Raw genomic sequence first — 21,866 nt, 5'->3', positions numbered from 1 at the left:
GGTTCGTGATTGTGAGTCTTTTTTGGTAACGGCGACTGGAACAGTCAAGAGGTTTGCAACGCTTCAGGTGCACAGAACGCGTTGGATTGTCAGCTTCCCTGCTGAAGACGCACTGACGTGGATTCATGTTTAAATAGTGGCCAGCACAAAAATGCTGAGCGAGCATAATTTACACGAACCAATCCACGAGGCTTTGCCCCAATCATTGCTAAGCAAGGCATATTCACCTGACGGGGGAAGTAACGCATTTACCCCCACATGTTCCTTACCCGGTCATGAAACAACGCCCCCGTATGTCACAACGTGTGGGACAGATAAGCGTACAAAACTAGCAACTTTGGCGTCCCTAACAACAGTCCAGAACCTATCGCGCGTATCGCCGGGGTTCGGGCCGCAAGCCAATGATCACACGCACCGCGGCCCTGACCCCGCCGTCTCCTGCCACGCGAACGCCACGTGACCGAAGGACAACAGACTGTCCACGCGGCGCCGCGACGCCAGCGCCGCCACCGTCGAAGTCCCGTAATGGGCGCCGCGACGCCAGCGCCGCCACCGTCGAAGTCCCGTACTCGGCGCAGCGGCGCGCGGCGATCACCGTCGGAGACCATTGCACATCTCATCTTTAACAGGCCGCCAGGGCGGGGCAGGTACGCGCGTCCGGGCTAAGCCGGCCAGCGGGATCCGGCCGGAATATCCAGCCGAGCGCTGGCGGCGGGGGGAGGGGAGGGGTGCTATTGTTCCGGTTTTTGTTGGGCGGCCTTCTCGGCGGCAGCCGCCGCCGCCGCGATCTCCTCCGCCTCCCGGAGCAGCGCCTTCTCGATCCTCCGCTCCAGATCCAGCACCTTCTCGCGGTCCAGCAGCTGAATGATCTCCTCCATCTGCTTGCTGTTCAGCTTGAGGTTATCCTGGCCCATCAGCTCAATAACCTGGCGACAGCGACGATCACGGTCACGGGCGTAGTGTCACAAAATATGTTGGGGAAAATGGCTAAACCCGACACAAAATAGCACAAAAACGTGTTTTCTCTGCGAACTTCACCGCTGTTTCCGAAATGGGAGCTAGAACCCCCTCCCCCCCCCCCCCCCCCCCAAGGCAACTGCATATGAGACTACACCCGCCGGTCTCGGTACGACAGCAAATCAGCCCACTGATCAGCCAGATCAGCCTAGAACCCCCCCCCCCCCCCGCAAGGCAACTGCATATAAGACTACACCCGCTGGTCTCGGTACCACAGCAGATGAGCCTACAGTCACTGCAGGCCGTGTCAGAGCAGCGCCTCTCGCGCTGCAATCTGAGAAACACCGTTCCGCCGCGGAGCTTTAATCAACCAGTCTGGCCTGAGCCCGCGATCGTCAGAGAGCTCTTCTTTCACATCTTCTGTAAGCCACGGAGAAGTAACTCCGCAAAATCGTTACCGCGCCGATGCCGTCCCATGTTTATTGTTCCGTATCCCCAGACTCCGGGTCTCGGCGTCGAATACTTCACTATCCCGTGAGAACTGACCACATCCCTTCCCGTCGACACCCCACCTGACGGCCGGGGCGTCACGTGACCACGGTCAGGCCCAGCTCCTCTCTCGATAGAGGGGCCTGGGGCACACTCACGTCCAGCACGTCCTCCACGCGGATCGAGCCGTCCTGATTGTCGTCCATCTTGGAGAGCACGTGAGCGATAGTGTTGAGCTTGGTCTGGTCGGGCACCGACTGGATGTGCTGCAGCGTCTGGATAAGCTCCTGGATGCCCACCTCCTCATCGCTGTAACACGCAGAAGCGTCGTGTCGGGTGACGTCAGCAGGGTCAAGGCCCCGCTCCGCACCTGTCCATACCATCCCTGATGCACTGTCTTGCCGTGAAGGCTGACAAATGGGTGGTTTCAAGTACACGCAAGGATTGTGGTCGGAAATTATCAAGACAGACCCGTTCTATTTCTAACCTCTATTTCCCTTTAAGCGGGGTGTTTCACATTTCTATAGGGTTTTGAACTGAAATAGCCATATTGACGATCAGTCTGTGCAGGTCAGAGCCCTGTCCTTCTCAGGACCCAAACCCCTCTAGTTTCTGACTTAAAGGCCTGCGAAGATGTACAGACTATTGGGAGGGGGGGGGGGGGGGGGGCATTTCAAGGTCACCAAAGCATCCGTGACGCCATAACAACGTTATTCAAACCCTGTCACTGCATTAGCCACGCGGCGATCACGGCCAAGAAAATCCAAATTGTCGAGTCGTTCACATCTGACGTTCGTGAGCACGACTTCCAGACAGCCGCAAACTGGCTCCTAATCAATGTTGTGCAAGGAACGACGACGTCATCAAACGATAAAGCATTGGGGAGCATGTTCAAAAAGCAGACAAATCGTGTTGTCTAGAGCAGTCTCTTCCAATTGAAGGCATACTAATAGTTATGAGTGAGCTCCTTGCATGATATCTCATGCTTGCTCCAACATCTCCAAGTGCCTTTAAACTCCCTTTTCCCTTTAAACTAGCAAAGGCGTCCGTCGCGCTTGATAAAGCTGTGGCTGTCAGCAACTTTGCCGAAAACGATTCCTATATTCTACAGGATGCCGCCCAATGCTGGCACTGGGATAAATCACAATGCACAGTTGACCAATTCAAAACCTATTAACTTAAGGAAAATGGAACGACGCGACGCCAAAGATTAGCATACTGAAGAATTGTACCATACAACGCAGTAAGCGCGCGCGTGTGTATGAAACATTTGATCATAGGCATACGAATTTTTCTCCCTTGACTGAAATGATATTATATTTTTCTGTCTGTGCAAGACAACACAAAAAAACGACCTCATTAACTGGCTCGCGAGTGGCTGATTGAATGCCACGCGCTAGGGTCCGAGGCCCTTTAGACCCCTGAGACCACAAAAGCTAAAAGGGTTGGAAACACCACACTCGCAGGATAGGTAAGACTCTACGTCCCTGGAATCTGATGCCACTTAAAAATGAAGGTTTGGGGCCTACTGCCTGGTTTCCGATGCCTCTCAAAAATAACGGTTTGGGCCATTTGTCGTGCCCATGAAACTTGTTACCCCTTGAAAGTAAAAGCTATGTGGATCCCAGATGAGGATTTTGATGTCCCTTCACCATGAATTTTTGGTGCTTCTTTGGCCCAAGGAGGGGGACAGGCCCAGACCCCTCCCCCTGGGCACGCTGCTGGTGCAAAGGCGCTAAGAACATACCAATGCCGACTCAAGTTATGGAAACGTCTAGGGGCATATCCCATGATCCGTAAGTCAGAGGGAATTGATATTGTGCTAGGTGAATTCTACACATCAGATAACCCATGGTACCAACTTCCAGCACCATCTGAGACCAGACAGCATTAAATCGCCTTGCTGGCGCCGTGCTGGGTGGGACACCACACCAGCTGATCGCCGGGAGGGGGGGGGGGCACCTAGAACGATTGCAAAGTTATTCTGAAACACCGGCGAGGGGAGATCTTGACCAACCCTGGCGGTGGCACGAAGCCGCGGGTCGCTGATCGGCGACGCTGTTAGATCGCGGGGAATTACGGACGTACCAAATCTCCGAGAGGGAAATAATGATCTCTGAATGAAAGAAAGACAAATGGCTTTTATTCGTTGTCAATTCCCAACTTCCGAACGCTTGAGGAGTGTCATGCCACTTGAATTACCAAATACATGAAATACTGGGGTTTAAGGCTAACGAAGCATGCACCTTGTGTTACACTACTTCCCGCTAGTTTTTTTCTTTTGTGCGACAACCCGCCACCAAGTGTTAGTAATGAGCTTGCCCCGCTATGCTTGTGAACGAATATCAGAGCGCCAGTGACGTGCACAGAGCTAAAATATCGTAAGCACTATCCCAGAGCGATACTAATATGACTCAAACGATATTATGAAAACTTAAGGCCCATGCCTGGCAAACTGCGACGCAAATACCAGAAAGTTGCGAGCAATCATGAAATGAAAAAGCATCACGTCACGAAATGTATCAAACTCCGCACATTGCCTTGCCTCTTTTTGCCGTCGCGGGAGGTGTTTTGTTCATGCAGCTTCTTCTCCTTGGCCTGCAGCTTGTCGATCATGGAGTCGAGCGAGCCGATCATCCTGTTAACGCTGTACTGCAGACCTCGAGCAGCCCTCGTCTCCTTCAGATGACTCATCTTCTTGCCGGCCTTGTTCATGATATCCCGCAGATCCTGCACATCCTGCCCGACCACAGAAAAACCGGCAGTCGTGAGAAGAAACCGAGCGCATGTAAACATGCTGTGGGCACGGACGCAGCACTGCCGCAGCAGCGGACGCTGTGAGCCGGGACGCAGCACTGTCGCTGCAGCGGACGCTGTGAGTCGGGACACAGCGCTGCCGCCGTGAGCCGGGACACAGCGCTGCCGCTGCAGCGGATGCTGTGAGTCGGGACGCAGCGCTGCCGCTGCAGCGGACGCAGGGCACAGCGGCACGGCACGCTCTTACCGATCAATCAAGACCATGAAGTGGTGCGAATACTCTCTTAGCAACACACACAAATAATTATCCGCGCGGCCATCGCTGCCACTGATTATGGCTTCTCGGGTAATTCGCCGCTTACTTATGTGCTGTCTGGGTCTACACACCTTATCTTGGACAGTGGAAAAGGCGCCCACCCCAGCACAAGCCGACCGGCCGCGGTGCTCATCTCAGCACAGTTCAGCTTAGCTCAGTTGAGTTCAGTTGAGTTCAGTTCAGTTTAGCTCAGTTCAGCACAGCTCAGTTCAGTTCAGCTCAGCTCAGCTCAGCTCAGCTCAGTTCAGTTCAGTTCAGTTCAGCTCAGCTCAGCTCAGCTCAGCTCAGCTCAGTTCAGCTCAGCTCAGCACAGCTCAGCTCAGCTCAGGTTGCTCACCTCCTGGTAGTCGGCCATCTCTTCCTTGATGTCCTCTAGCTCTTCCTGCTCGAGCAGCGGCCGGCGTCGGGTGGCTGCCAGAGTCTCGAGCGCGCCCTCGATTTCGGATACGTCACGTGACGTCAGCTCGCCCACCTCCTCCGCCCGGTCGGCCAATGTGGGTGCCGTGTCTCGCAGCAGCTCGGCATCCAGTTCCGGTGCGGGTGCGGGTGCGGGTGCGGGTGCGGGCGCGGGTGCAGGTGCGGGTGCAGGTGCAGGTGCAGGTGCGGGTGCGGGTTCAGGTGCGGGTGCCGTCGCCGGTGCCGGCTCGACCAACTCGGCCGGCTCCGGCGCGCGCCGTGCCGCCTCTTCCTGTTGCTGCTGCTGCGCAGCCGCTTCGACGCGACGCTGCTCCTCGTCCTCCTCCAAGATCTTGCGCTCCTCGTCCTTGATCACGTCCACGCGCGTCTTGAAGTCGACGCGGCCCTCGCGATCTCCGATGGCGGCGCGCGTGGCCGTGCCCTGTGTGGGGTGGCGACACAGGGTCAGATTCCGGAGACAGGGAGATATTACGCAAGGTCAGGCTCCACGCGGGCAGGGAGCCGCGACACTGGGTCCAGCTCCGGAAAGACCGGAAGCGGTGACAATGGGTCGGGGAGGGGTGACACTGGGTCCAGCTCCGGAGAGAGGGAGCGGCGACACTGGGCCGGACTTCGGACAGACAGAAGGAGATTACACAAGGCTCGGCTCCAAACGTACATGGAGCGACTAAACAAAGTCAAGCTCCAGCGAACGCAAAACAGCAAAGGCAGGTCAATGTCAAAATGGACAAATGACAACCATGTTGACTAGAAAAACATCAAAATGGCACCGGATGATCAACTCCGATGCGATGAGCGGAGTGCGTTCGTGGTTCAAGATGTCGGTACCAAACAAAAGAACAACTGCAAGAAAACACCCACATCTTGAAAACGTTGAAACACCTCAAAACCCAATCACGCACAAGATCACACGCATGGCAACCCGTCTCCACCGGGCGAGAGTAAGCCAGAGCTGGGGTCGGCGGCGCCGGGCGCTGTGCGCTAACGTACCACAGACTCAGGCAGACGGGAGATGGCAGCCTTCAGCTGGTCGCCGGCAGGCAGGTTCTCCGGCAGGTACAAGGCGCGGGAGAGCAGCAGCAGAGACGGGGGCACCTGTCCACACACACGCACACGCGATGGTGGGGTGACACAAGACACCGGCGGGTCAGAGGGACACCTGTCCACACACACGCACACGCGATGGTGAGGTGACACAAGACACCGGCAGGTCAAAGGGGCACCTGTCCACACACACACGACATGGGCGGGTCGGAGGGGCACCTGTCCACACACACGCACACGCGATGGTGAGGTGACACACGACACCGGCAGGTCAGAGGGGCACCTGTCGACACACACACGACATCGGCGGGTCAGAGGGGCACCTGTCCACACACACGCACACGCGATGGTGAGGTGACACAAGACACCGGCGTGTCAGAGGGGCACCTGTCCACACACACGCACACGCGATGGTGAGGTGACACACGACACCGGCGGGTCAGAGGTCCTACAGAAGACCTGTGGAAGCCACTAGCCGTCTGCTCTACGCGCCACTTGACACCATAAAACTTCCAGAGACTGTACCACATTTTGCTATTGGAACTTCACTTAATGGGTTGAGCTGCACACGTGCTTTACTTATGTACAGTCCCCTCCTCCCCCCCCCCCACGCCGTGCGCAGAAGCCGTACGCACGCTCCTTCCATGAGGCCGATTTATTATCTCGTGTTGCTTACAACCCTTACTACTGACACATTTAGCGGACTGAAAACAAACCACATGACATAACGACTCGGTGCCAACAGTGGCCAGGTTACCGGCGGTGGGAGGAGGGGTGGGGGTGGGTGGGTGGGTGGGGGGGGGGGCGACGTGAAGCGCCAGACACACCTTCTCGTTGAGGCTGAGGTCGAGCCACTTGGAGAGCTGAGAGCGCAGTCGGTCCACGGACACACCGTACGCTCGCATGCCCCGCGCGCGACACGCCGACTGCAGCTCCTCCACCACCATCGTCTCAACGCCCTCCCGCTGGATAATCTGACGGCAAGGGTCCGTGGAGTCACATACACAGCCGTCCAAACGCAGCGGAGAACTGAATATCAGGCAAAGTGCTCTCCATTCAGCACACCCGACGGCAGAATCGAGAACACCAGCACGTCGGTCCCGCTTCTGCAGCCCGCGCCCCAACCGAGACGCTCAATGGTACGGCGATTCACTAGCGGTCGCGTCATCCACCCCGGAGGCCTCAAAAACAGGTACTGATACGGCACAGAGACTGTGACCATGCCGTGGTGTCCTGTCGACCACTGGGCGATGTGGGCCGGTGTTCGCTGTCACCCTCGCCACGGCCCACCCGCGGGAGCCACCCCCTGCCCCGGCGTTTGCAGTCACCCCCGCCCCGGCCCGCCCACAGCAGCCACCCCTGCCCCGGCGTTCGCCGTCACCCGCCCGCCAGCAGCAGCCACCCCTGTCCCGGCGTTCGCCGTCACCCGCCCGCCAGCAGCAGCCACCCCTGCCCCGGCGTTCGCCGTCACCCCGCCCCAGCTCACCCGCCGCAGTCACCCTTGTCCCGGCGTTCCCCGTCACCCCTGCTCCGGCCCACCCGCAGCAGCCACCCCTGCCCGGCGTTCGCCGTCACCTCCGCCCCGGCCCACCCGCAGCAGCCACCCCCTGCCCGGCGTTCGCCGTCACCTCCGCCCCGGCTCACCCGCAGCAGCCACTCCTGCCCGGCGTTCGCCGTCGCCCCGCCCCGGCTCACACGCAGGAGCTGCTGCATGCAATACCAACATCACAGGCTCCGGGTAAGCCAGTCGCTGAAAGCGAGTCGGACAACGAGACACTACACAACTTAAGTGATAGCGCGGGCAACGCGATCGCTAACGCGTCGTCTATAACTGTAAATGGTCGTCCTTTTCAACGCACATCGGTCTCAACAATGTAAGACTTAAGCCCACCCGCTGAAAACGCGATAAACACCCAGTAATTTTCCGAGAGACTGACCCTACGCTACAGGGATGCTATGCCGCCAAACACTGGCACAACCAACCATGGGCCACCCGTGCATCGAAACCTTTTCGCGCCTCACGACCAGAGCGAACAACCGGCCCTCGGCGCCGCGGCGCGGCCAACCTTGTCATCGGCCTTGAGACCGCGCAGCTTCATCTGGATGAGGAAGCGAAGGAAGTTGTTGGTGCCGAACGTCGGGATCTCGAGCACTCGACACAGCGCGACGAGCTCCGGCCGGTCCAGCGAGTCGAGCGTCACCTCGTCCTCGAACAGCTTCGAGAACTTGATGATCTGCTCGTTGGAGGCCTGCTCCCCGGATGTTCGGATCTGGAACGTGGCCGACAGCGCCGTCAGAGAATGGCCGCGCACGACCGCGGGGCGCCGGCACTACGACATAATACTGACCAGAGGTCCCTGGTCCTGGCTTGTTAACACCAGGGAAGCACGGCAGCATCACGCACACGCCTCATTCAAACGCATGGGCCACTGAGGTGCAAGCACATTTATTTTGCAATGTTGTTCCACAGACGTTGAACAAGGTAACTGTTGTACTTACCTGCAGATACTGCGAAACAGATGTTGCCTGCCATCAAATCACCAGGAAACCTCATTCAGTCATGGTCCACAGAGCATGGCTCCTAAGAACCATTCACAGCGTCAGAGTTTTATAAGTACCTCTTTAAAGAAGTCCGCAAACTCCCTCGCAGTGTCTGAGTAATGACCTTTGCCTTTCAGTGCCATCGAGTCCAGGGTCTTTTGAAGGAACTTCGCCGTTTCTAACTTAAGTTTGAGCTTCTGTTTCATCTTGGCCTCCTGTAATCCCAGACAAGTGATCACACGTTATCACAGTCAATGTCACCGAGCGTTAGCTTTGTTCGTTATATTCAAAATCCAGTTATATTCAAAAGACGGCACGCCTGCATAAAATACAAATCCTGGATTCACAGGACTACGTAGATCATACATGTTCGATGCACCTCCACACCTCAATGAATGCAGCGCACGCATTAGGCACCATATTTTCTTGAATCGGCAGCATCACTAGCAAAAACACACCTATATGAATTACAGGTCTAAAGCCCAGGTTTTAATGGCACCGTCCCTGCCACGGGCCACCAACGACGCACCAAATAACGTTAAATACATTCTAATACCGGAGCCTTCACGGCGCGTCAGCGCAGCCATCGTTATGCCTTCCGAACTGATTCAGAACTGGCTGCCGCTACCGCCTCAGGAGTACTAGTCTAACGGCACGGTCTAACTGATGAAGTAAAACGTGTGCGTATTGCCTCCTGCTATGCGAAAACACATCGTTTTTGGAGACACATTACACTGTCATTCCCTGTAAAAGAAAGCATGTGAAATTCAATTGCACGTAACGGGCTAGTAAATACAGAGGAGTAAACCATCTAACTTCCGCCATGTGAGGGCCGACCGTTACATTAATTGTCTAGTAGCCGTATGCACGCTGATATCATCGGCGAAATCCCAGGCCAGTGCTCCTGGCCTGTCGCTGGGGGCTTTTTGTGCCCGTCATGCCGCATCACAGCTCCCTGCTGTATCAGCGCCGGCCGGAGAAGCACACGCCCTCGTTCCTAACGGACGGCACAAACAAGGAGCGTGGTACGCGTGACGTCACCGATGAGATTATCTGAGGAAGGGCCACGCGTGTAGACAGGTCACCGGCGGAGGCGCCACAAAACAGATCGTCTCGCCTCGCGCGCACAGCCAGGCCGGTGGCGCTGCCATCACAAAACAGGCAGTCCTATCCAACAAACACAGCCAGGCCACCGGTGGTGCCGCCACGCACGGGGAGCCGGCTCCAGCCTGAACGCTGTGCATCGGCGGCGGCTCCGCGCCGTCCCCAGCGGCGACGGCCCGGTCCAGCGGCCGGGGACCGACGGCGGTGCACAGCGGCCCGACGGCTGGGAAAAGACGGCGGCGCAGAGCGGCCCGACGGCCGGTCACCGCCCGGTCCAGCGGCCGGGGACCGACGGCGGTGCACAGCGGCCCCACCGCCGGTGATCGCCCGGTCCAGCGGCCGGGGACCGACGGCGGTGCACAGCGGCCCCACCGCCGGTCACCGCCCGGTCCAACGCCAGGGACCGACGACGGTGCACAACGGCCCGACAACTGGTCATCGCCCGGTTCAGCGACCGGGGACTGACGGTGGCGCAGAGATGGCGGCGGACGTGACCAGGCTCACTGGCTCACCGTCCACAGACACTGTAGCGGTCCTCGCTGACGGACGCTCATCGCGGGAGTCAAAAGCCAAGGTTCAGCCAAGAAAAGCCAAACTTATCGCGGAAGTGGACCTTCTACCGCCTTTTTGCGGGCCGACCAAAAAATGCTACCAAAAAGTGTTCAATAAGAGCTCCTCTCCTATCGAACACAATACCTCGCAAACATCAACGGTGGTTCTTTATGCGTTCCCCGCGCCGCACGTCATGTTTTAAAGGGAGTGTTCCACATTTATATGTGGTTTTGAGCCGAAATAGCATTGATGTAACTTTCAATGCCGTTCACAATCCTGCCCTTATTAAGACCTGAGCCCCTGTAGTTTCTGAGCGACAAGCCCGCGAAAATGGGGAAAGGTGTACCGGAGAGAATATTTCAGTCACCTTGGCATTCGTGATGGCTAATAACGTCATTCAAATCCTGTCATTTCATAACCCATGCGGTGATCAAGGCAAAAAAACAAATACAATTGTCGAGGCGTCCATATCTGGCGTTCATGAGCGCGATTTCCAGATATAACGGTCGTCAACTGGCTCTCATTCAATGCTGTGCGAGGCACGCCCAACAAAGGGTGTCTCGGTGGCACCTTTCCAGTGCGATCCACCCGTTCACACCACGCGATGGAGCGGCGCAAGTCGGTCTCGGTCGCCTAGCGGCACCGCCGTACCAACCCGCCGGACCAGCCGAAGGCAGCTGCCTTCAGGCGCTGGTCAACTGCCCTGGCAGAGACCGCGTCATCTCCGATCAGCCGGCCCCGCCGCTGCCAACCGATCAGCCGCCGCCCGCCGGCGACGGCTGATTGCTCGTCGAGCTGCGGCGTCACCAGCACATCCTCCAGTGCTGAGCGACAGAGTATGCTCTACTTGCGGCAGCGCGAGGGCTGAGGAGGTGGCAGTCGGAGCAGGGCTCCCAACATCCCGCGACTCCCTCGCAACAGCTCCACAGCCCTGATGGCTGTAGTCACATGGTCTGAGTCGGTACTCGGCCTCCTCTCCCCGATCCGCGCACAACTGACGAGCCGACAGCCCCGCCCCAGCCGGGTTGGTCTCTGCTCCACCGCGAGGCTCACCGAGTGGCGCCCGACACTCTGACAGGTCCCCAACGTCACGCAGCGATTGCTGCCAGTGAGGCCGCATTTTGGATTGCAAATCGTTCGTTTGGAATTCGAACCTCACCGCCATCCCGCTCTCTACTTCACCTGTGAAGCTGTGGTGGGCTCGATGACGTGGAGCGCCACTGACACGGGACGCCACGCCCTTACAACAAGGGTTTGGCACACGGCGCAGGAACGTTTCACGCAGCTGTGAACTGATCATATTATCTCGGCGAGCCAAGTATAAGCCCACGACCATGCAACAATCGTAAGCAATACAATGGAAGCGAGTTCCTGCGGTTCAAATGTTGGTGCTCCTGAATGTGCTAAGGTGGCAGACGTCTCAACACACTGGCAATACCCGCATTCGTCGCGATGATGACAAGGTAACAATGTGCTTGAAAGCCGTGTGAAACTGTAAAGCCCCCTCCCCCTCCCCCACGAGCTGAAATGGATGTCTAGCGAGGTCAGCACGACTGTTCCACCACCCACCTCAGCGTTAGACGTCTGGAACGTGGAAGGCAACATCTGAGGGAAGATCTTCAGCGCCACAGGCAGCAGCAACTCCATGAACGGGATGATAATAAACACAGAGAACGGCAGCAGCCGGAACAAGTCGGCCACCGTGCGCACCAGCTGAAACAGAAATTACACGGATCAGGAGAGGACGATGACCACCGTCGAGCGCAGCTCTAAAGATCACCCGCAACCACAGACAGGGCAGAAGGGCTCAACTCTGACCACCCATACAGCAAAGCCGAAGCCGAGACACGTTCTCGCCAGCAACCCAGCGGTCTGCTGCTTACTGTGACGGCCAGATCCCTCACCTGTCGCTGTTCCCGGCGTGACAGGCTCTTGCCGTTGAGCACCTTCCACACGAGTCTGCGAGAGATGTTGATGTTGATGAAGAGCAGCTTGAAGCCGTGATAGTAGTGCTTCACCTCGTCGACGAAGCGGATCCAGAGGGTGCGGCGCGGTGGCTCCTTGACAGCCGGCAGCGGCTCTGGCTGCGGCGCGGGCGGCGCCGGCGGCTGCGGCGCGACCGCCGGCGCCGCATCGCCCTCCTGAGTCCTTCAGCTGGTCCCGCAGCGACTCCACCGACTCTTCCACCTTTGAGGAGGGCTTGTGCAGCTCCTTCTCGCGCAGCTGGCAGGAGATGTGGACGCCGCGCTGGGAGGCCGGCTGAACGGGGACGGCCAGCCACAGCGCAGGCTGCAGCTGCCAGCGCGCGGCGCGCGGCAGCCGGACCAGCGAGCCCGGCGGCACGGCTGATGCCAGCAGCGCGCCCCGCCCAGCCGCCCGGCACACAGTCAGCCAGCAGCTGACCATGGCGGCCGTGCTGCGATGACACCGCCTGCCGAGGAAGGCAGGAAGAGGCTGAAGAGCCACGCAGGCTGGTCAGAGGGTGACATGCGGAAGCACCGCGACCCGAGCCAGCGACCCCCCCCCCCCCCCTCCCTATAAACTGACCAATGAGTTTAGTCTTGGAATATGCTTCCATTTCCCAGGTAGTGCTTTTTAAATAAAGGCAGAAAGACATAGAAACACCAGGTCAACAAAGAGTTACGAGGCCCCATCGGGGTTGGCCAGCCTCAGATTCTGCACACATCCTCGAAACTAGTCTTACCACCCAACCTGCCTGAATCTATCTATAAATGAGATCTTGAGACCGATAGAACTTGTCCCAATGATTTTTAAATGTCGCTGGGAAGTGCTTCCTACAACTTCTTTTGACAGTCCATGCCAATCATCCACTACTCCTAGACCAAATAACATCAGCTGCTTTATAGATCTACTCCCACCTTTTGTAACTGAAACTAGCTTCCTCTAAATCTTGGCCTAATGCCCAGTGCTCCATGCCAATCTGCCTTGTTGATCCCTTTAATAATCCCCTAATCATAAAACGTCTTTCATAATCCTCATTTCAATACTGTTATCAGATTACCTCTAAGTCTATGATAGCTCGGTGAACATAAATCCAAGGCCCTTATCCCATCTGTGTATTCTAAGTTGTCAATCCCATTAATTATCCTAGGTACTTTTTGCTGTACTCTTTCCAGCCTATCTTTATCTTTTTATAAGTATGGGGACCAAGCCTGTACACAATACTCTAGATGTGGCCTGACATGAGCTAGGTACAACTTTTTGACAGCATTAATGCTATCTTAATACACATTTATGTTAATAAGTGCCACCATCTGAAGCACCTTGTTCAGAGCAGCCCAACAATGCTTTTCAGTCATTAAATCCCTCGAAATGACAAACCCTACAACATTTTCTTCCTCCATCTGGTCTAACTCCCAACCTCCCATTTTCTAGTCAATGCCCTCACTACCCAAAACTACCCAAATACACAATCTTACAATTATCAGAATCGAGCATCTTCCACAAAGAATCCCAGTTTACTACTTCCCCTAAGTCAGGTTGAATTTGGTTCACTTAGTTGGCATTTTTTGACACCCCTACCACTTAAACATCATCACCAAATTTTCCTTATTCTCTAATCATATCCCAATATCATTCACAAAAATAGTAAAGAGCAAAGGCCCCAACACCAGCCCCTGCGGAATCCCCCACTCTACTGGCTCCCCATTGATATGTTGTACCATTGAGCACAATTCCCTGTTCCCTGTCTAGCAGATAAGCCCTTGCCCAGCCAGGAATCTGTCCCTCAATGCCATGCAATTTTACCTCGGATGCTACTTTTGTGTCGATCCTAAAACTGAGACCATAAATTTGTTCAGAACGTGCCTTCCACATCAATACGTACTTTCCTCACAGCATGATTAAAAAAGACTGGGACAAATTATGCATTGCATCCTTCACTGATACATATAACATTAAGATAACAGGCACGTTCAGCCAGATAACAGTTCAGATAACAGTTCAGCTAACGTCGGAAAATTATCCGAATTGATGGCAAGTTTTCTGTAATGGCGTTCGGCGCTGTCACCACGGAAAATTGTCCGAGAATTTTCCGCACCGAGGGAGAATTCCGAAACCTTACGCAGCATGGTAGGAGACGGAGAACCGTTTTTTGCTACGCATAGCTGTGACCGTTGACTATGCACGGCGTACGGGAGACGACCCGGGGGATAATTTCCGGACCTGCGAGCGTAAATGGAGAATCTCCGTGGATGATTTTTAGAGATACTTAATTGTTGAATAATTTTCACTAAACCAAATCACAACATTTTCACAATAACTTTAACATGGGTGCCATGGAAGACCAGCCGCATTGCAACACAACATCCTTGTCATAGTACTGCACTGCTATGAGGCATAGTCCCCAATGTGATAATGAGTTGGGCTTTATGGTGTGCAACTGCACTGGCGATATGGTGCCCATAGCTCCCCATGTCAAATGACCATGATCCATTCCACAGTTCAGCACCTGAAGGGTTCAAAAGCTGCTGTTTGAAGCATGTAAGCTGTGGATAGGTGCATTTCAACACTGTATCCCCTCAAGTTTGACAAGGACTGGTTTAAGAGGTAGTTGGATGACCAAAAAACAATTCTGCAAGTTATATGGTTGTATGGCATACATAAGGAACTAGGAACAGGTTAAAATATGTGATGACATTATGAACCCACTTTAACATGCTCTAGCTGATGCAGTTTGCAGAGTGTGCTTGGGAAGACTGCATCAGAAAGCATCATATCTATCCTTTTTTGAAACATGGGTCCATGTAACACTCAAGGTCAATTAGGTATGTGTACTGGCTTAGCTTGACTTTTGACTTCATTTTCTCAAAAACATGATGCCTTTGATATTCTTTAACCTGACATGCAACTAAACACCAATGGATTGCTCCTCAGACTAAAAACAGAAATTGATGGGACCTCTTCTAGATTAGCTACAAATCATATTTGAACATTGGTAGACCATGCACAGCTGTGCACCATGAGCTGAGTGGCCAGGTACGGGGTGAATGGGTGCCAGTTGACTCACTGCATCAAGACTTGTCAATTGTTCACTTCAGTTAATGTTCATGCAAAAAAGTACAACAAGCAGGTTCAAACCGGTCATTGTTTGTTGTGCACCCTATGTGGTTTGTGGTTTACCCTTTATAGTTTATTACAACTGTGCTGCTACAATGAATGTCTACTGCTGCATTTATCATAACAAATTCATCCCTGCTGTATTAATCCTCATAGCTGTTTATTTGAATTCTTTTGTGAGAGCCTTTCTCTAACATTAGGTTGGGCCCCTGTATTTTTGGCTGGAATATCACAAAAAAATGCATGGCAGTATTAACCAGTACACAAAGATAATCTTTGATATCTCCTGGTAGTGGCATTGCCATGGAAGGTGCAACTGGGTGACTTTAACTAACAACCTTAACATGATGTCCTAGATTGAGGGGTGACTGTAGACATTGGGAAAACCTCTTTATGCTTGATATTGGTGCCACTGACTCTTTAGTTCTGTGGAATTCTACCAATGGTGGGTTCTGAGCCTTTGTTTTACTAGCAGTTGAGACTATAGGTCCACTTCAGCTAAAAGAGAAGACACAACAGAAAAGGAAATTGAACTGGGATTGATTTTCAACATGGTCCCATCATAAACACATAGCCAAACACTCACAAAAAGTTTTCACAATCTTTACAAAGCCAAAATCAGACTGAAATCATCAAATATGTGTATGCTACTCATGATAAACACAAAATTAACTTATGTGAATTATACAGATGGTTCTATTCTGAACTAAATAATACAGGATAACTAAATAATACAGGAAATGTACCAGCACATACAATGTTCACTACAGCCTTTGACTATGTTGGTTCTCACATTCAATGCGTGTTGATTCTGTCACCACTCATCCACATTGTACATATCAAAACTAAGCCAAATTTCAAGCCAGTCACAACAGCACGCAGGATTATTCACGGCATGACAGGCTTTAAGAGTATTGATACATAATATCTTTAAACATCCCAATGTTTTCGAATAGTGTGGGGCAGGCATTTCATCACATATTACACTAGATGCACTAAAAACTAGGTCATATTTCTGGACACAAATTGTATTGATGGGAACACCCAGCACTCCCGGAGACTAACCTTGGTAAAACTATCCGATGCAGAGTATCTTAAAACGCCCACACACACCCAGCAGCCAGGGCTTGTGTTTCGGTCAAGCCGCCTGCTCTCTTACCCACAGCGACTATGCACTGTTGCCGGCCACCCACAAATTGGAAATACTTGATGCACTCGGTCAGGGTGCTTCACGCGTATTTATTCAGGTAGACACAAAAACGCTAATTCTGGTAAAAAGGTGCTGCAAAGCTGCCAAATTAAAGAAGTTTTCTTACTTTGCCCAGGCATGCGCTACAAATTGAGACCGCATTTTGACTCATCTTCGCGGACTGCTTCAATATGCATGGAAAATGCCGGACGGATAGATTTTAACTTCCTGATCCATCTCACAAAAGTGTAAGGTGGTAGGTCCAAAGCAAAAAAGCCTAGGTCTAGAGAGGTCATGGTCAGAAAGCGCACCATTCGGATTCCTCTGAAAGCTAGTACACAGATGAAGCTTAACTCATCATTCTCGTGAAATTGCAATGTGGCAATTCAGAAACAAAAAGTTATAATATGTACAATAGTTCAAGGCAAAAATCGGATTTACTGAATTTACACTAAAAGTAGTTCATTTAGGCAGTTTCATGTTTTAATAAATCTGCTGAAATTGCTAAATGACAGCCTGGAGAACAAAGGAGCCTTAGCGTAATCAAAGTTCGTCAAAATTGGACTACTTGAATGTGCTCTAAAATTGGTACACTGGTGGGGCTTTCATCTCCTGATATCATTTCGGTGAAATTACCAAGCAGCAGCTACAAAACAAGGAGTTACAGCAGGTTGACGAAGTCAATAAAAACCGGGCCACTTGGATTGGCTGTGGAATTACTTCACTAATGAATTAATTATGATCACTGATAACCCTGTTGAAAGTGTTAAGTGCAGATTTCAGCGCACTGCAGAAATCCACAATTTTCATAAGATGTTTGTTGCAGACTTGGAAGTTTGCAATATCAAGAGTGAGCGCCAGAGCACGCACGATAATCTTGCTTCGCGTGAGGCCTGATCTTCAGTCATCGAATCAAAAACGTTTTGAAACAATTATGCCAAAATAAAGTATGCCGTCCGAGCGGGCCTATGTACCGTAGTAATGATCGCAGTTTTAATTAGCGGGTCACGGGCTCGTTTTAGACCCAGGGCCCAGGAGCCCCGAAGGGCCCTCCGTTTATTATTATATTTTTGTCATTTATTTGTCATTTTTGCTATTCATTGTCATTTCACGCACTATCATTCCATGTCAGGCAAGGAGACCTCGACCGACGTAAATGGCTCTCTGACATTCAGGGTCCCGTCCTGTTCCACTCCAGAAAAATGAACCTCTGGTCGGCTGGGAAGAAGGAGCTCCTTGCCGCCGGATAGAAGTCTCCGGTACCAATGTAATCACTGCATTGTGCTCACGACGCTATGTCAACCTCCGAGCTTCACGCGCGCCCCAACTCCGGCGTTCCTCGCCATCTAGGCTGCCCTTTACATGGCTCTCCCTTCTCACAGCCGCACGTCTTTTGACGCAGAAGTCCACAGCCCTAACACCGACACAGCCCCCCCCCCCCTGTTAAGCACTCCGTGCCTTGAAACAGGTAGCCACTTTGTTTCAGGGGCCCCGGCCAACGCAGGAGGTGCTGAAGTGCATTCATGTGCATGCAAGGAGGTGCATTCAGTGACAATTGAAGACACTGCTCTTGTCCCTGCGTCGTAAATGGGCCCCCAGGGTCCAGACTGGCTCAGAGCCAGCTACTTAGCATTTGTGGTCTCGGACCTACATGGATGCATTGATCGTCTCGGGGACCGTCGACAAGCGCAACGAGTTCCTTCTGCCGACCTTTGAGGGCCAGGCTTATGCCCCTGGATTGTCCCACAGCCAGCCCTTCGGGCCCCCAATCGAGCCGTTGATAGCCTGTGCCAGTTAGATAGGCTTGGACTGTGCCAAGTGTCCCGTAGGCCAATCAAAGGCTTGCGGTAGGATATGTTCTCCGAGCCCCCACCAGCTGACTACGCCTCTGAATGTGTAGATATGTGCGAAACTCAATGGGCAATAAGGAAAAACTTTTATGAGAGGAAGTTGATCGCTTTACTACAACCGTCAGTGAGGCGAAATACACGCTCCCTACGTTTTATCTATTTGGTTGAGCCTTAGCCAATCTGGTAGATAATGTTCCGTCTGGATATTTCCTTCGGGTATTTGGTGACTTAAGAAAGCATTACAGTTAACGAATGCATTGAACACTTCCACTTCCAATGAATAACTTCTGCTTTTGTTTCGATAAAGGCACGTTGCCGAAATATCAACCCAATTATATCTCCATTCACCTGTTTTTTCTACAAGGAATTAGGCTAATACTACTATAAATGCATGTGAATAATGTTACTCGCTAATGCACCGAACAACTCACGTAACACACTAGACCAGTGGTGAAAACGTCCATATTAGTGGCAACAATCCAATCCCTGGTGAGATGTGGATTTTGTTCATTGTTGACCATTCAGTTTGATCGGAAGTGTCTTTTTTTTTATTTGTCAAACTTATTTTTGGCCACTGGTTGATAAGGAACCATCTGAATGATATACGCTTTTTTGTCCTATTTGACGTCATTCAAATGCAAAGTTTACCTAGGCATCATGGATTTTGGTATCTGTGACGTCATTTTATTCCTGTAAGATTTCATCGCACGTTTTTCCGTTGGAAGGCGCGTGGCGCCGGCGATGTTTGTATCGCAGGGATGCGGCGTGGGCGAAGATGAGGAGTGGGGCGGTTGTATTGTATAGTGGCTTTAACTGCTAGTTTTTTTCGGTAAGGCATGTTTTAACTGTATCATTTTACATGTGTATGTAGCAGTTAACCGCCTGCTATCTAGAAGGACCGTTTGCGAGACAGCTACGTGTGCCTGATGAAACGTACTTTCCTGCCCTGTTAGAGGTACCTAGGTCACGACGCATAACGGTTGCACTTGTCTCGCGCAGCAGGTTGAAGTTTTAACGTGTTTTTTGAAGAGTTAAATAACATAGCTTGGTCTGCATACTTCCATTGGTCTAATGGTACAGACCCCGGTAGCGATTGGTCTGTCAAGAGAAGCATGGGATTGGAAATGACAACCAACAGTTTGGTCATATGATGGCTACCTCTCAAGTAGTTGCACAGTATTTGTAGGTAATTTTCCTTAATTTTGTCATGTATGGCTGAGCTTCTTAGTAGTATGGTGCCCTGTGCAATTGCCAAGGAGAGGCGATCCTAAAATTGTCAGTATGATATTTGTGCCACGCTGATTTGGAGTGCTGATTGTGCTTGGTGTACCCATCCATGCTCCTATTTCATTGAAAGTGTCATTTTGCTGGTATTAGTGGTTATGCATACCAAGATCAATATGGTTCAAATGATTCAATAGATTATGGAGATAAAGGGTACATGAGAAATCAGGAGTTAAAAACAGGCTATGAATATAGCACTGATCCAAAAAAGATACATGTGTATCAACCCAGATGGTCATCACCCTGTTCTTGCATATCATTCTACACTGAATTTTGGGTATGTGTTGTGTATCTTGGCTATTTTTGATGCACTCTTTCAATAGGTATATTATTTAGCCATATGTATGCTCTTGGTCCTGGAAATTCCTAAAATGCTGTGAATGTTTCTTAGAGCTCATCTTGTTACTGATTTTCTATATAAGTTGAAAGCTCCCCCTCCCCCATAATCTGACTTACCATTAAATTACCATCAAGCTTAATTGCAGCCAGAGCCTACTTTCTGATTTTGACATTCTGGATGAATAGCTCAGCTTTTAGGTAGAAGCTTAAAGAGGGTGTTCCACCTTTGAAACTTGGAACACAATTTTTAAAAAAACACTGGTGGATTGCTGGATAGTGTCACTGCAGCACCACCAAGGCATGATAACAATGTAGATATTAATTGTTTTTAGTCCAAATTATATTGTCATCACTATGTAACCTTACCAGACTTCTCCCTTTCCTTGTATCCCCAGGGTATTCAGAATTTATGACAACTGTGGTTGTTGCAACTGCTGTCATCATGTAAATTACCATCATCATGATGAAAGCAGCCCCCTGAGGATGATCAATAGCTGTTTCAGTTGGATTACTGCCTTGGAGCTGTGTCAATCTGAATGTTGTGGGCCTTCTGGCCTCTGCCTAATGGTACCTCTGCTGGTGTGAATGACATCAATGCGATTGAACATATGTGATTGGCATGGAGAGTGACCAGTTGCTAAAAAATGGATTGGTTTGAATCACCCCATCACTATGGGCCATGTGATACCCAGTTTTCCCAAAGCCAAAGTGTGATGTGAAAAGATGCTCTAGTAAATACAATAGGGGAGAAATAAAAGGCATCATATGATATTTTAGGGATAACAGTTCCATGTGTGCAAGTATTGTTCTTCAAGCAGAATGTTTCAAGCTGTGCAAGCATCTAATTCACAAACATTTTGGTGAATCAGTGTATTGCTACCATAACAGATGCTCCTGTTTAAAAAAGCAAGGCAAAGGAAATGTATGTCTTTGATTATGGTGAGCAGGGAGTCCAATGAGATTTCTCCACTGCTTGTCAAATTGAAATGACAGGTGCTCTGACTGAGTTTTCTACCTGGACAGACAGTGTTACTTGTTTGACATGTTACCAATGTTATCCGGCCTTGATAAAAATGAACTAGTTTATATTTGACTGTGACATTCTTCAGGCACTTCATCCCATGTTTTCATGCTTGCACTTAATTGAAAGCAGCAGGGTGTAGATATCCACCAATGAATCAAAATGTCAAGTATATTTCTGGTGTACAGCGCACATATATGAATCCACACTAACTGACATGGCCCATTGCAGTGTCAGTGTCACATTTGGTGGTGCATCTGAGCTGGCTGTCGTGCAGTGTCAGTGCTGGATCTGAACTGGCTGTCATTTGGCGTTGGTGCTGCGTCTGAACTGGCTGTCATGTGTTGGTGCTGTTTCTGAGCTGGCCGTTGTGTGGTGTCAGTGCTACATCTGAGCTGGCTGTCATGTGGTGTCAGTGCTGCATCTGAGCTGGCTTTCATGAGGTGTCGATGCTATGTCTGAGCAGGCTGTCATGCAATGTTGGTGCTGCGTCTGAGCTGGCTGTCGCGCGGTGTCGATGTTATGTCTGAGCTGGCTGTCATGCGGTGTCGACGCCTTGTCTGAGCAGGCTGTCGTGCGGTGTCGGTGCTGCGTCTGGGCTGGCTGTCGTGCGGTGTCAGCGCTGCATCTGAGCCAGCTGTCATGTGGTGTCAGTGCTGCATCTGAGCTGGCTGTCGTGCGGTGTCGATGCTGTGTCTGAGCTGGCTGTCGTGCGGTGCCCACAGGAGGTCGCTATGCCGGTGGCGCCGTCCAGCGGCGGCCAGCGGCTGCGGCTGTTCTCTGCCGTCACACGCCAGCGGCTGCACCAGTCGGCGGCGCGCCCCGGCGCAGATGTCGACGCCGCCCAGCAGCCGGGCGCGCCGTTCGGCCAGCCGCTGCCCGGTGGCCGGCTGGCCTGGGCCGCCAATGGACCCGCGCTCGAGGTGG

General features: G+C 52.1%; 1 protein-coding gene across 1 annotated transcript; it reads right to left on the bottom strand.

Annotated features, from left to right (window-relative positions):
* Positions 1 to 731: 731 nt before the first annotated feature.
* Letm1 (Leucine zipper and EF-hand containing transmembrane protein 1) lies at positions 732 to 21,165 on the bottom strand. Its single transcript, XM_037235071.1, has 12 exons — positions 21,157 to 21,165; positions 12,353 to 12,436; positions 12,082 to 12,237; positions 11,747 to 11,890; positions 8,047 to 8,250; positions 6,808 to 6,954; positions 5,927 to 6,031; positions 5,238 to 5,357; positions 4,857 to 5,036; positions 3,992 to 4,185; positions 1,605 to 1,755; positions 732 to 926 (listed from the first exon to the last, which is right to left on the bottom strand). The coding sequence occupies exons 1-12, from the start codon at positions 21,163 to 21,165 to the stop codon at positions 732 to 734; spliced, it is 1,689 nt and encodes a 562-aa protein (XP_037090966.1).
* Positions 21,166 to 21,866: the final 701 nt, after the last annotated feature.

The sequence above is a fragment of the Pollicipes pollicipes genome, unplaced genomic scaffold, assembly GCF_011947565.3.
Source record: "Pollicipes pollicipes isolate AB1234 unplaced genomic scaffold, Ppol_2.1 Scaffold_7261;HRSCAF=8764_pilon_pilon_pilon, whole genome shotgun sequence".
NCBI lineage: Eukaryota > Metazoa > Arthropoda > Thecostraca > Pollicipedomorpha > Pollicipedidae > Pollicipes > Pollicipes pollicipes.
The sequence above is the reverse complement of the archived record's forward strand: the minus strand, read 5'-3'. Positions and strand labels throughout refer to the sequence as shown.

Excerpts from the sequence above, each read along its gene's own strand:
- Letm1 (XM_037235071.1), bottom strand. Across the intron at positions 4,186-4,856 it reads AGATGGCCGACTACCAGGAG|GATGTGCAGGATCTGCGGGA; the intron begins GTGAGCAACCTG and ends GTGGTCGGGCAG. Across the intron at positions 927-1,604 it reads GCGTGGAGGACGTGCTGGAC|GTTATTGAGCTGATGGGCCA; the intron begins GTGAGTGTGCCC and ends CGCTGTCGCCAG.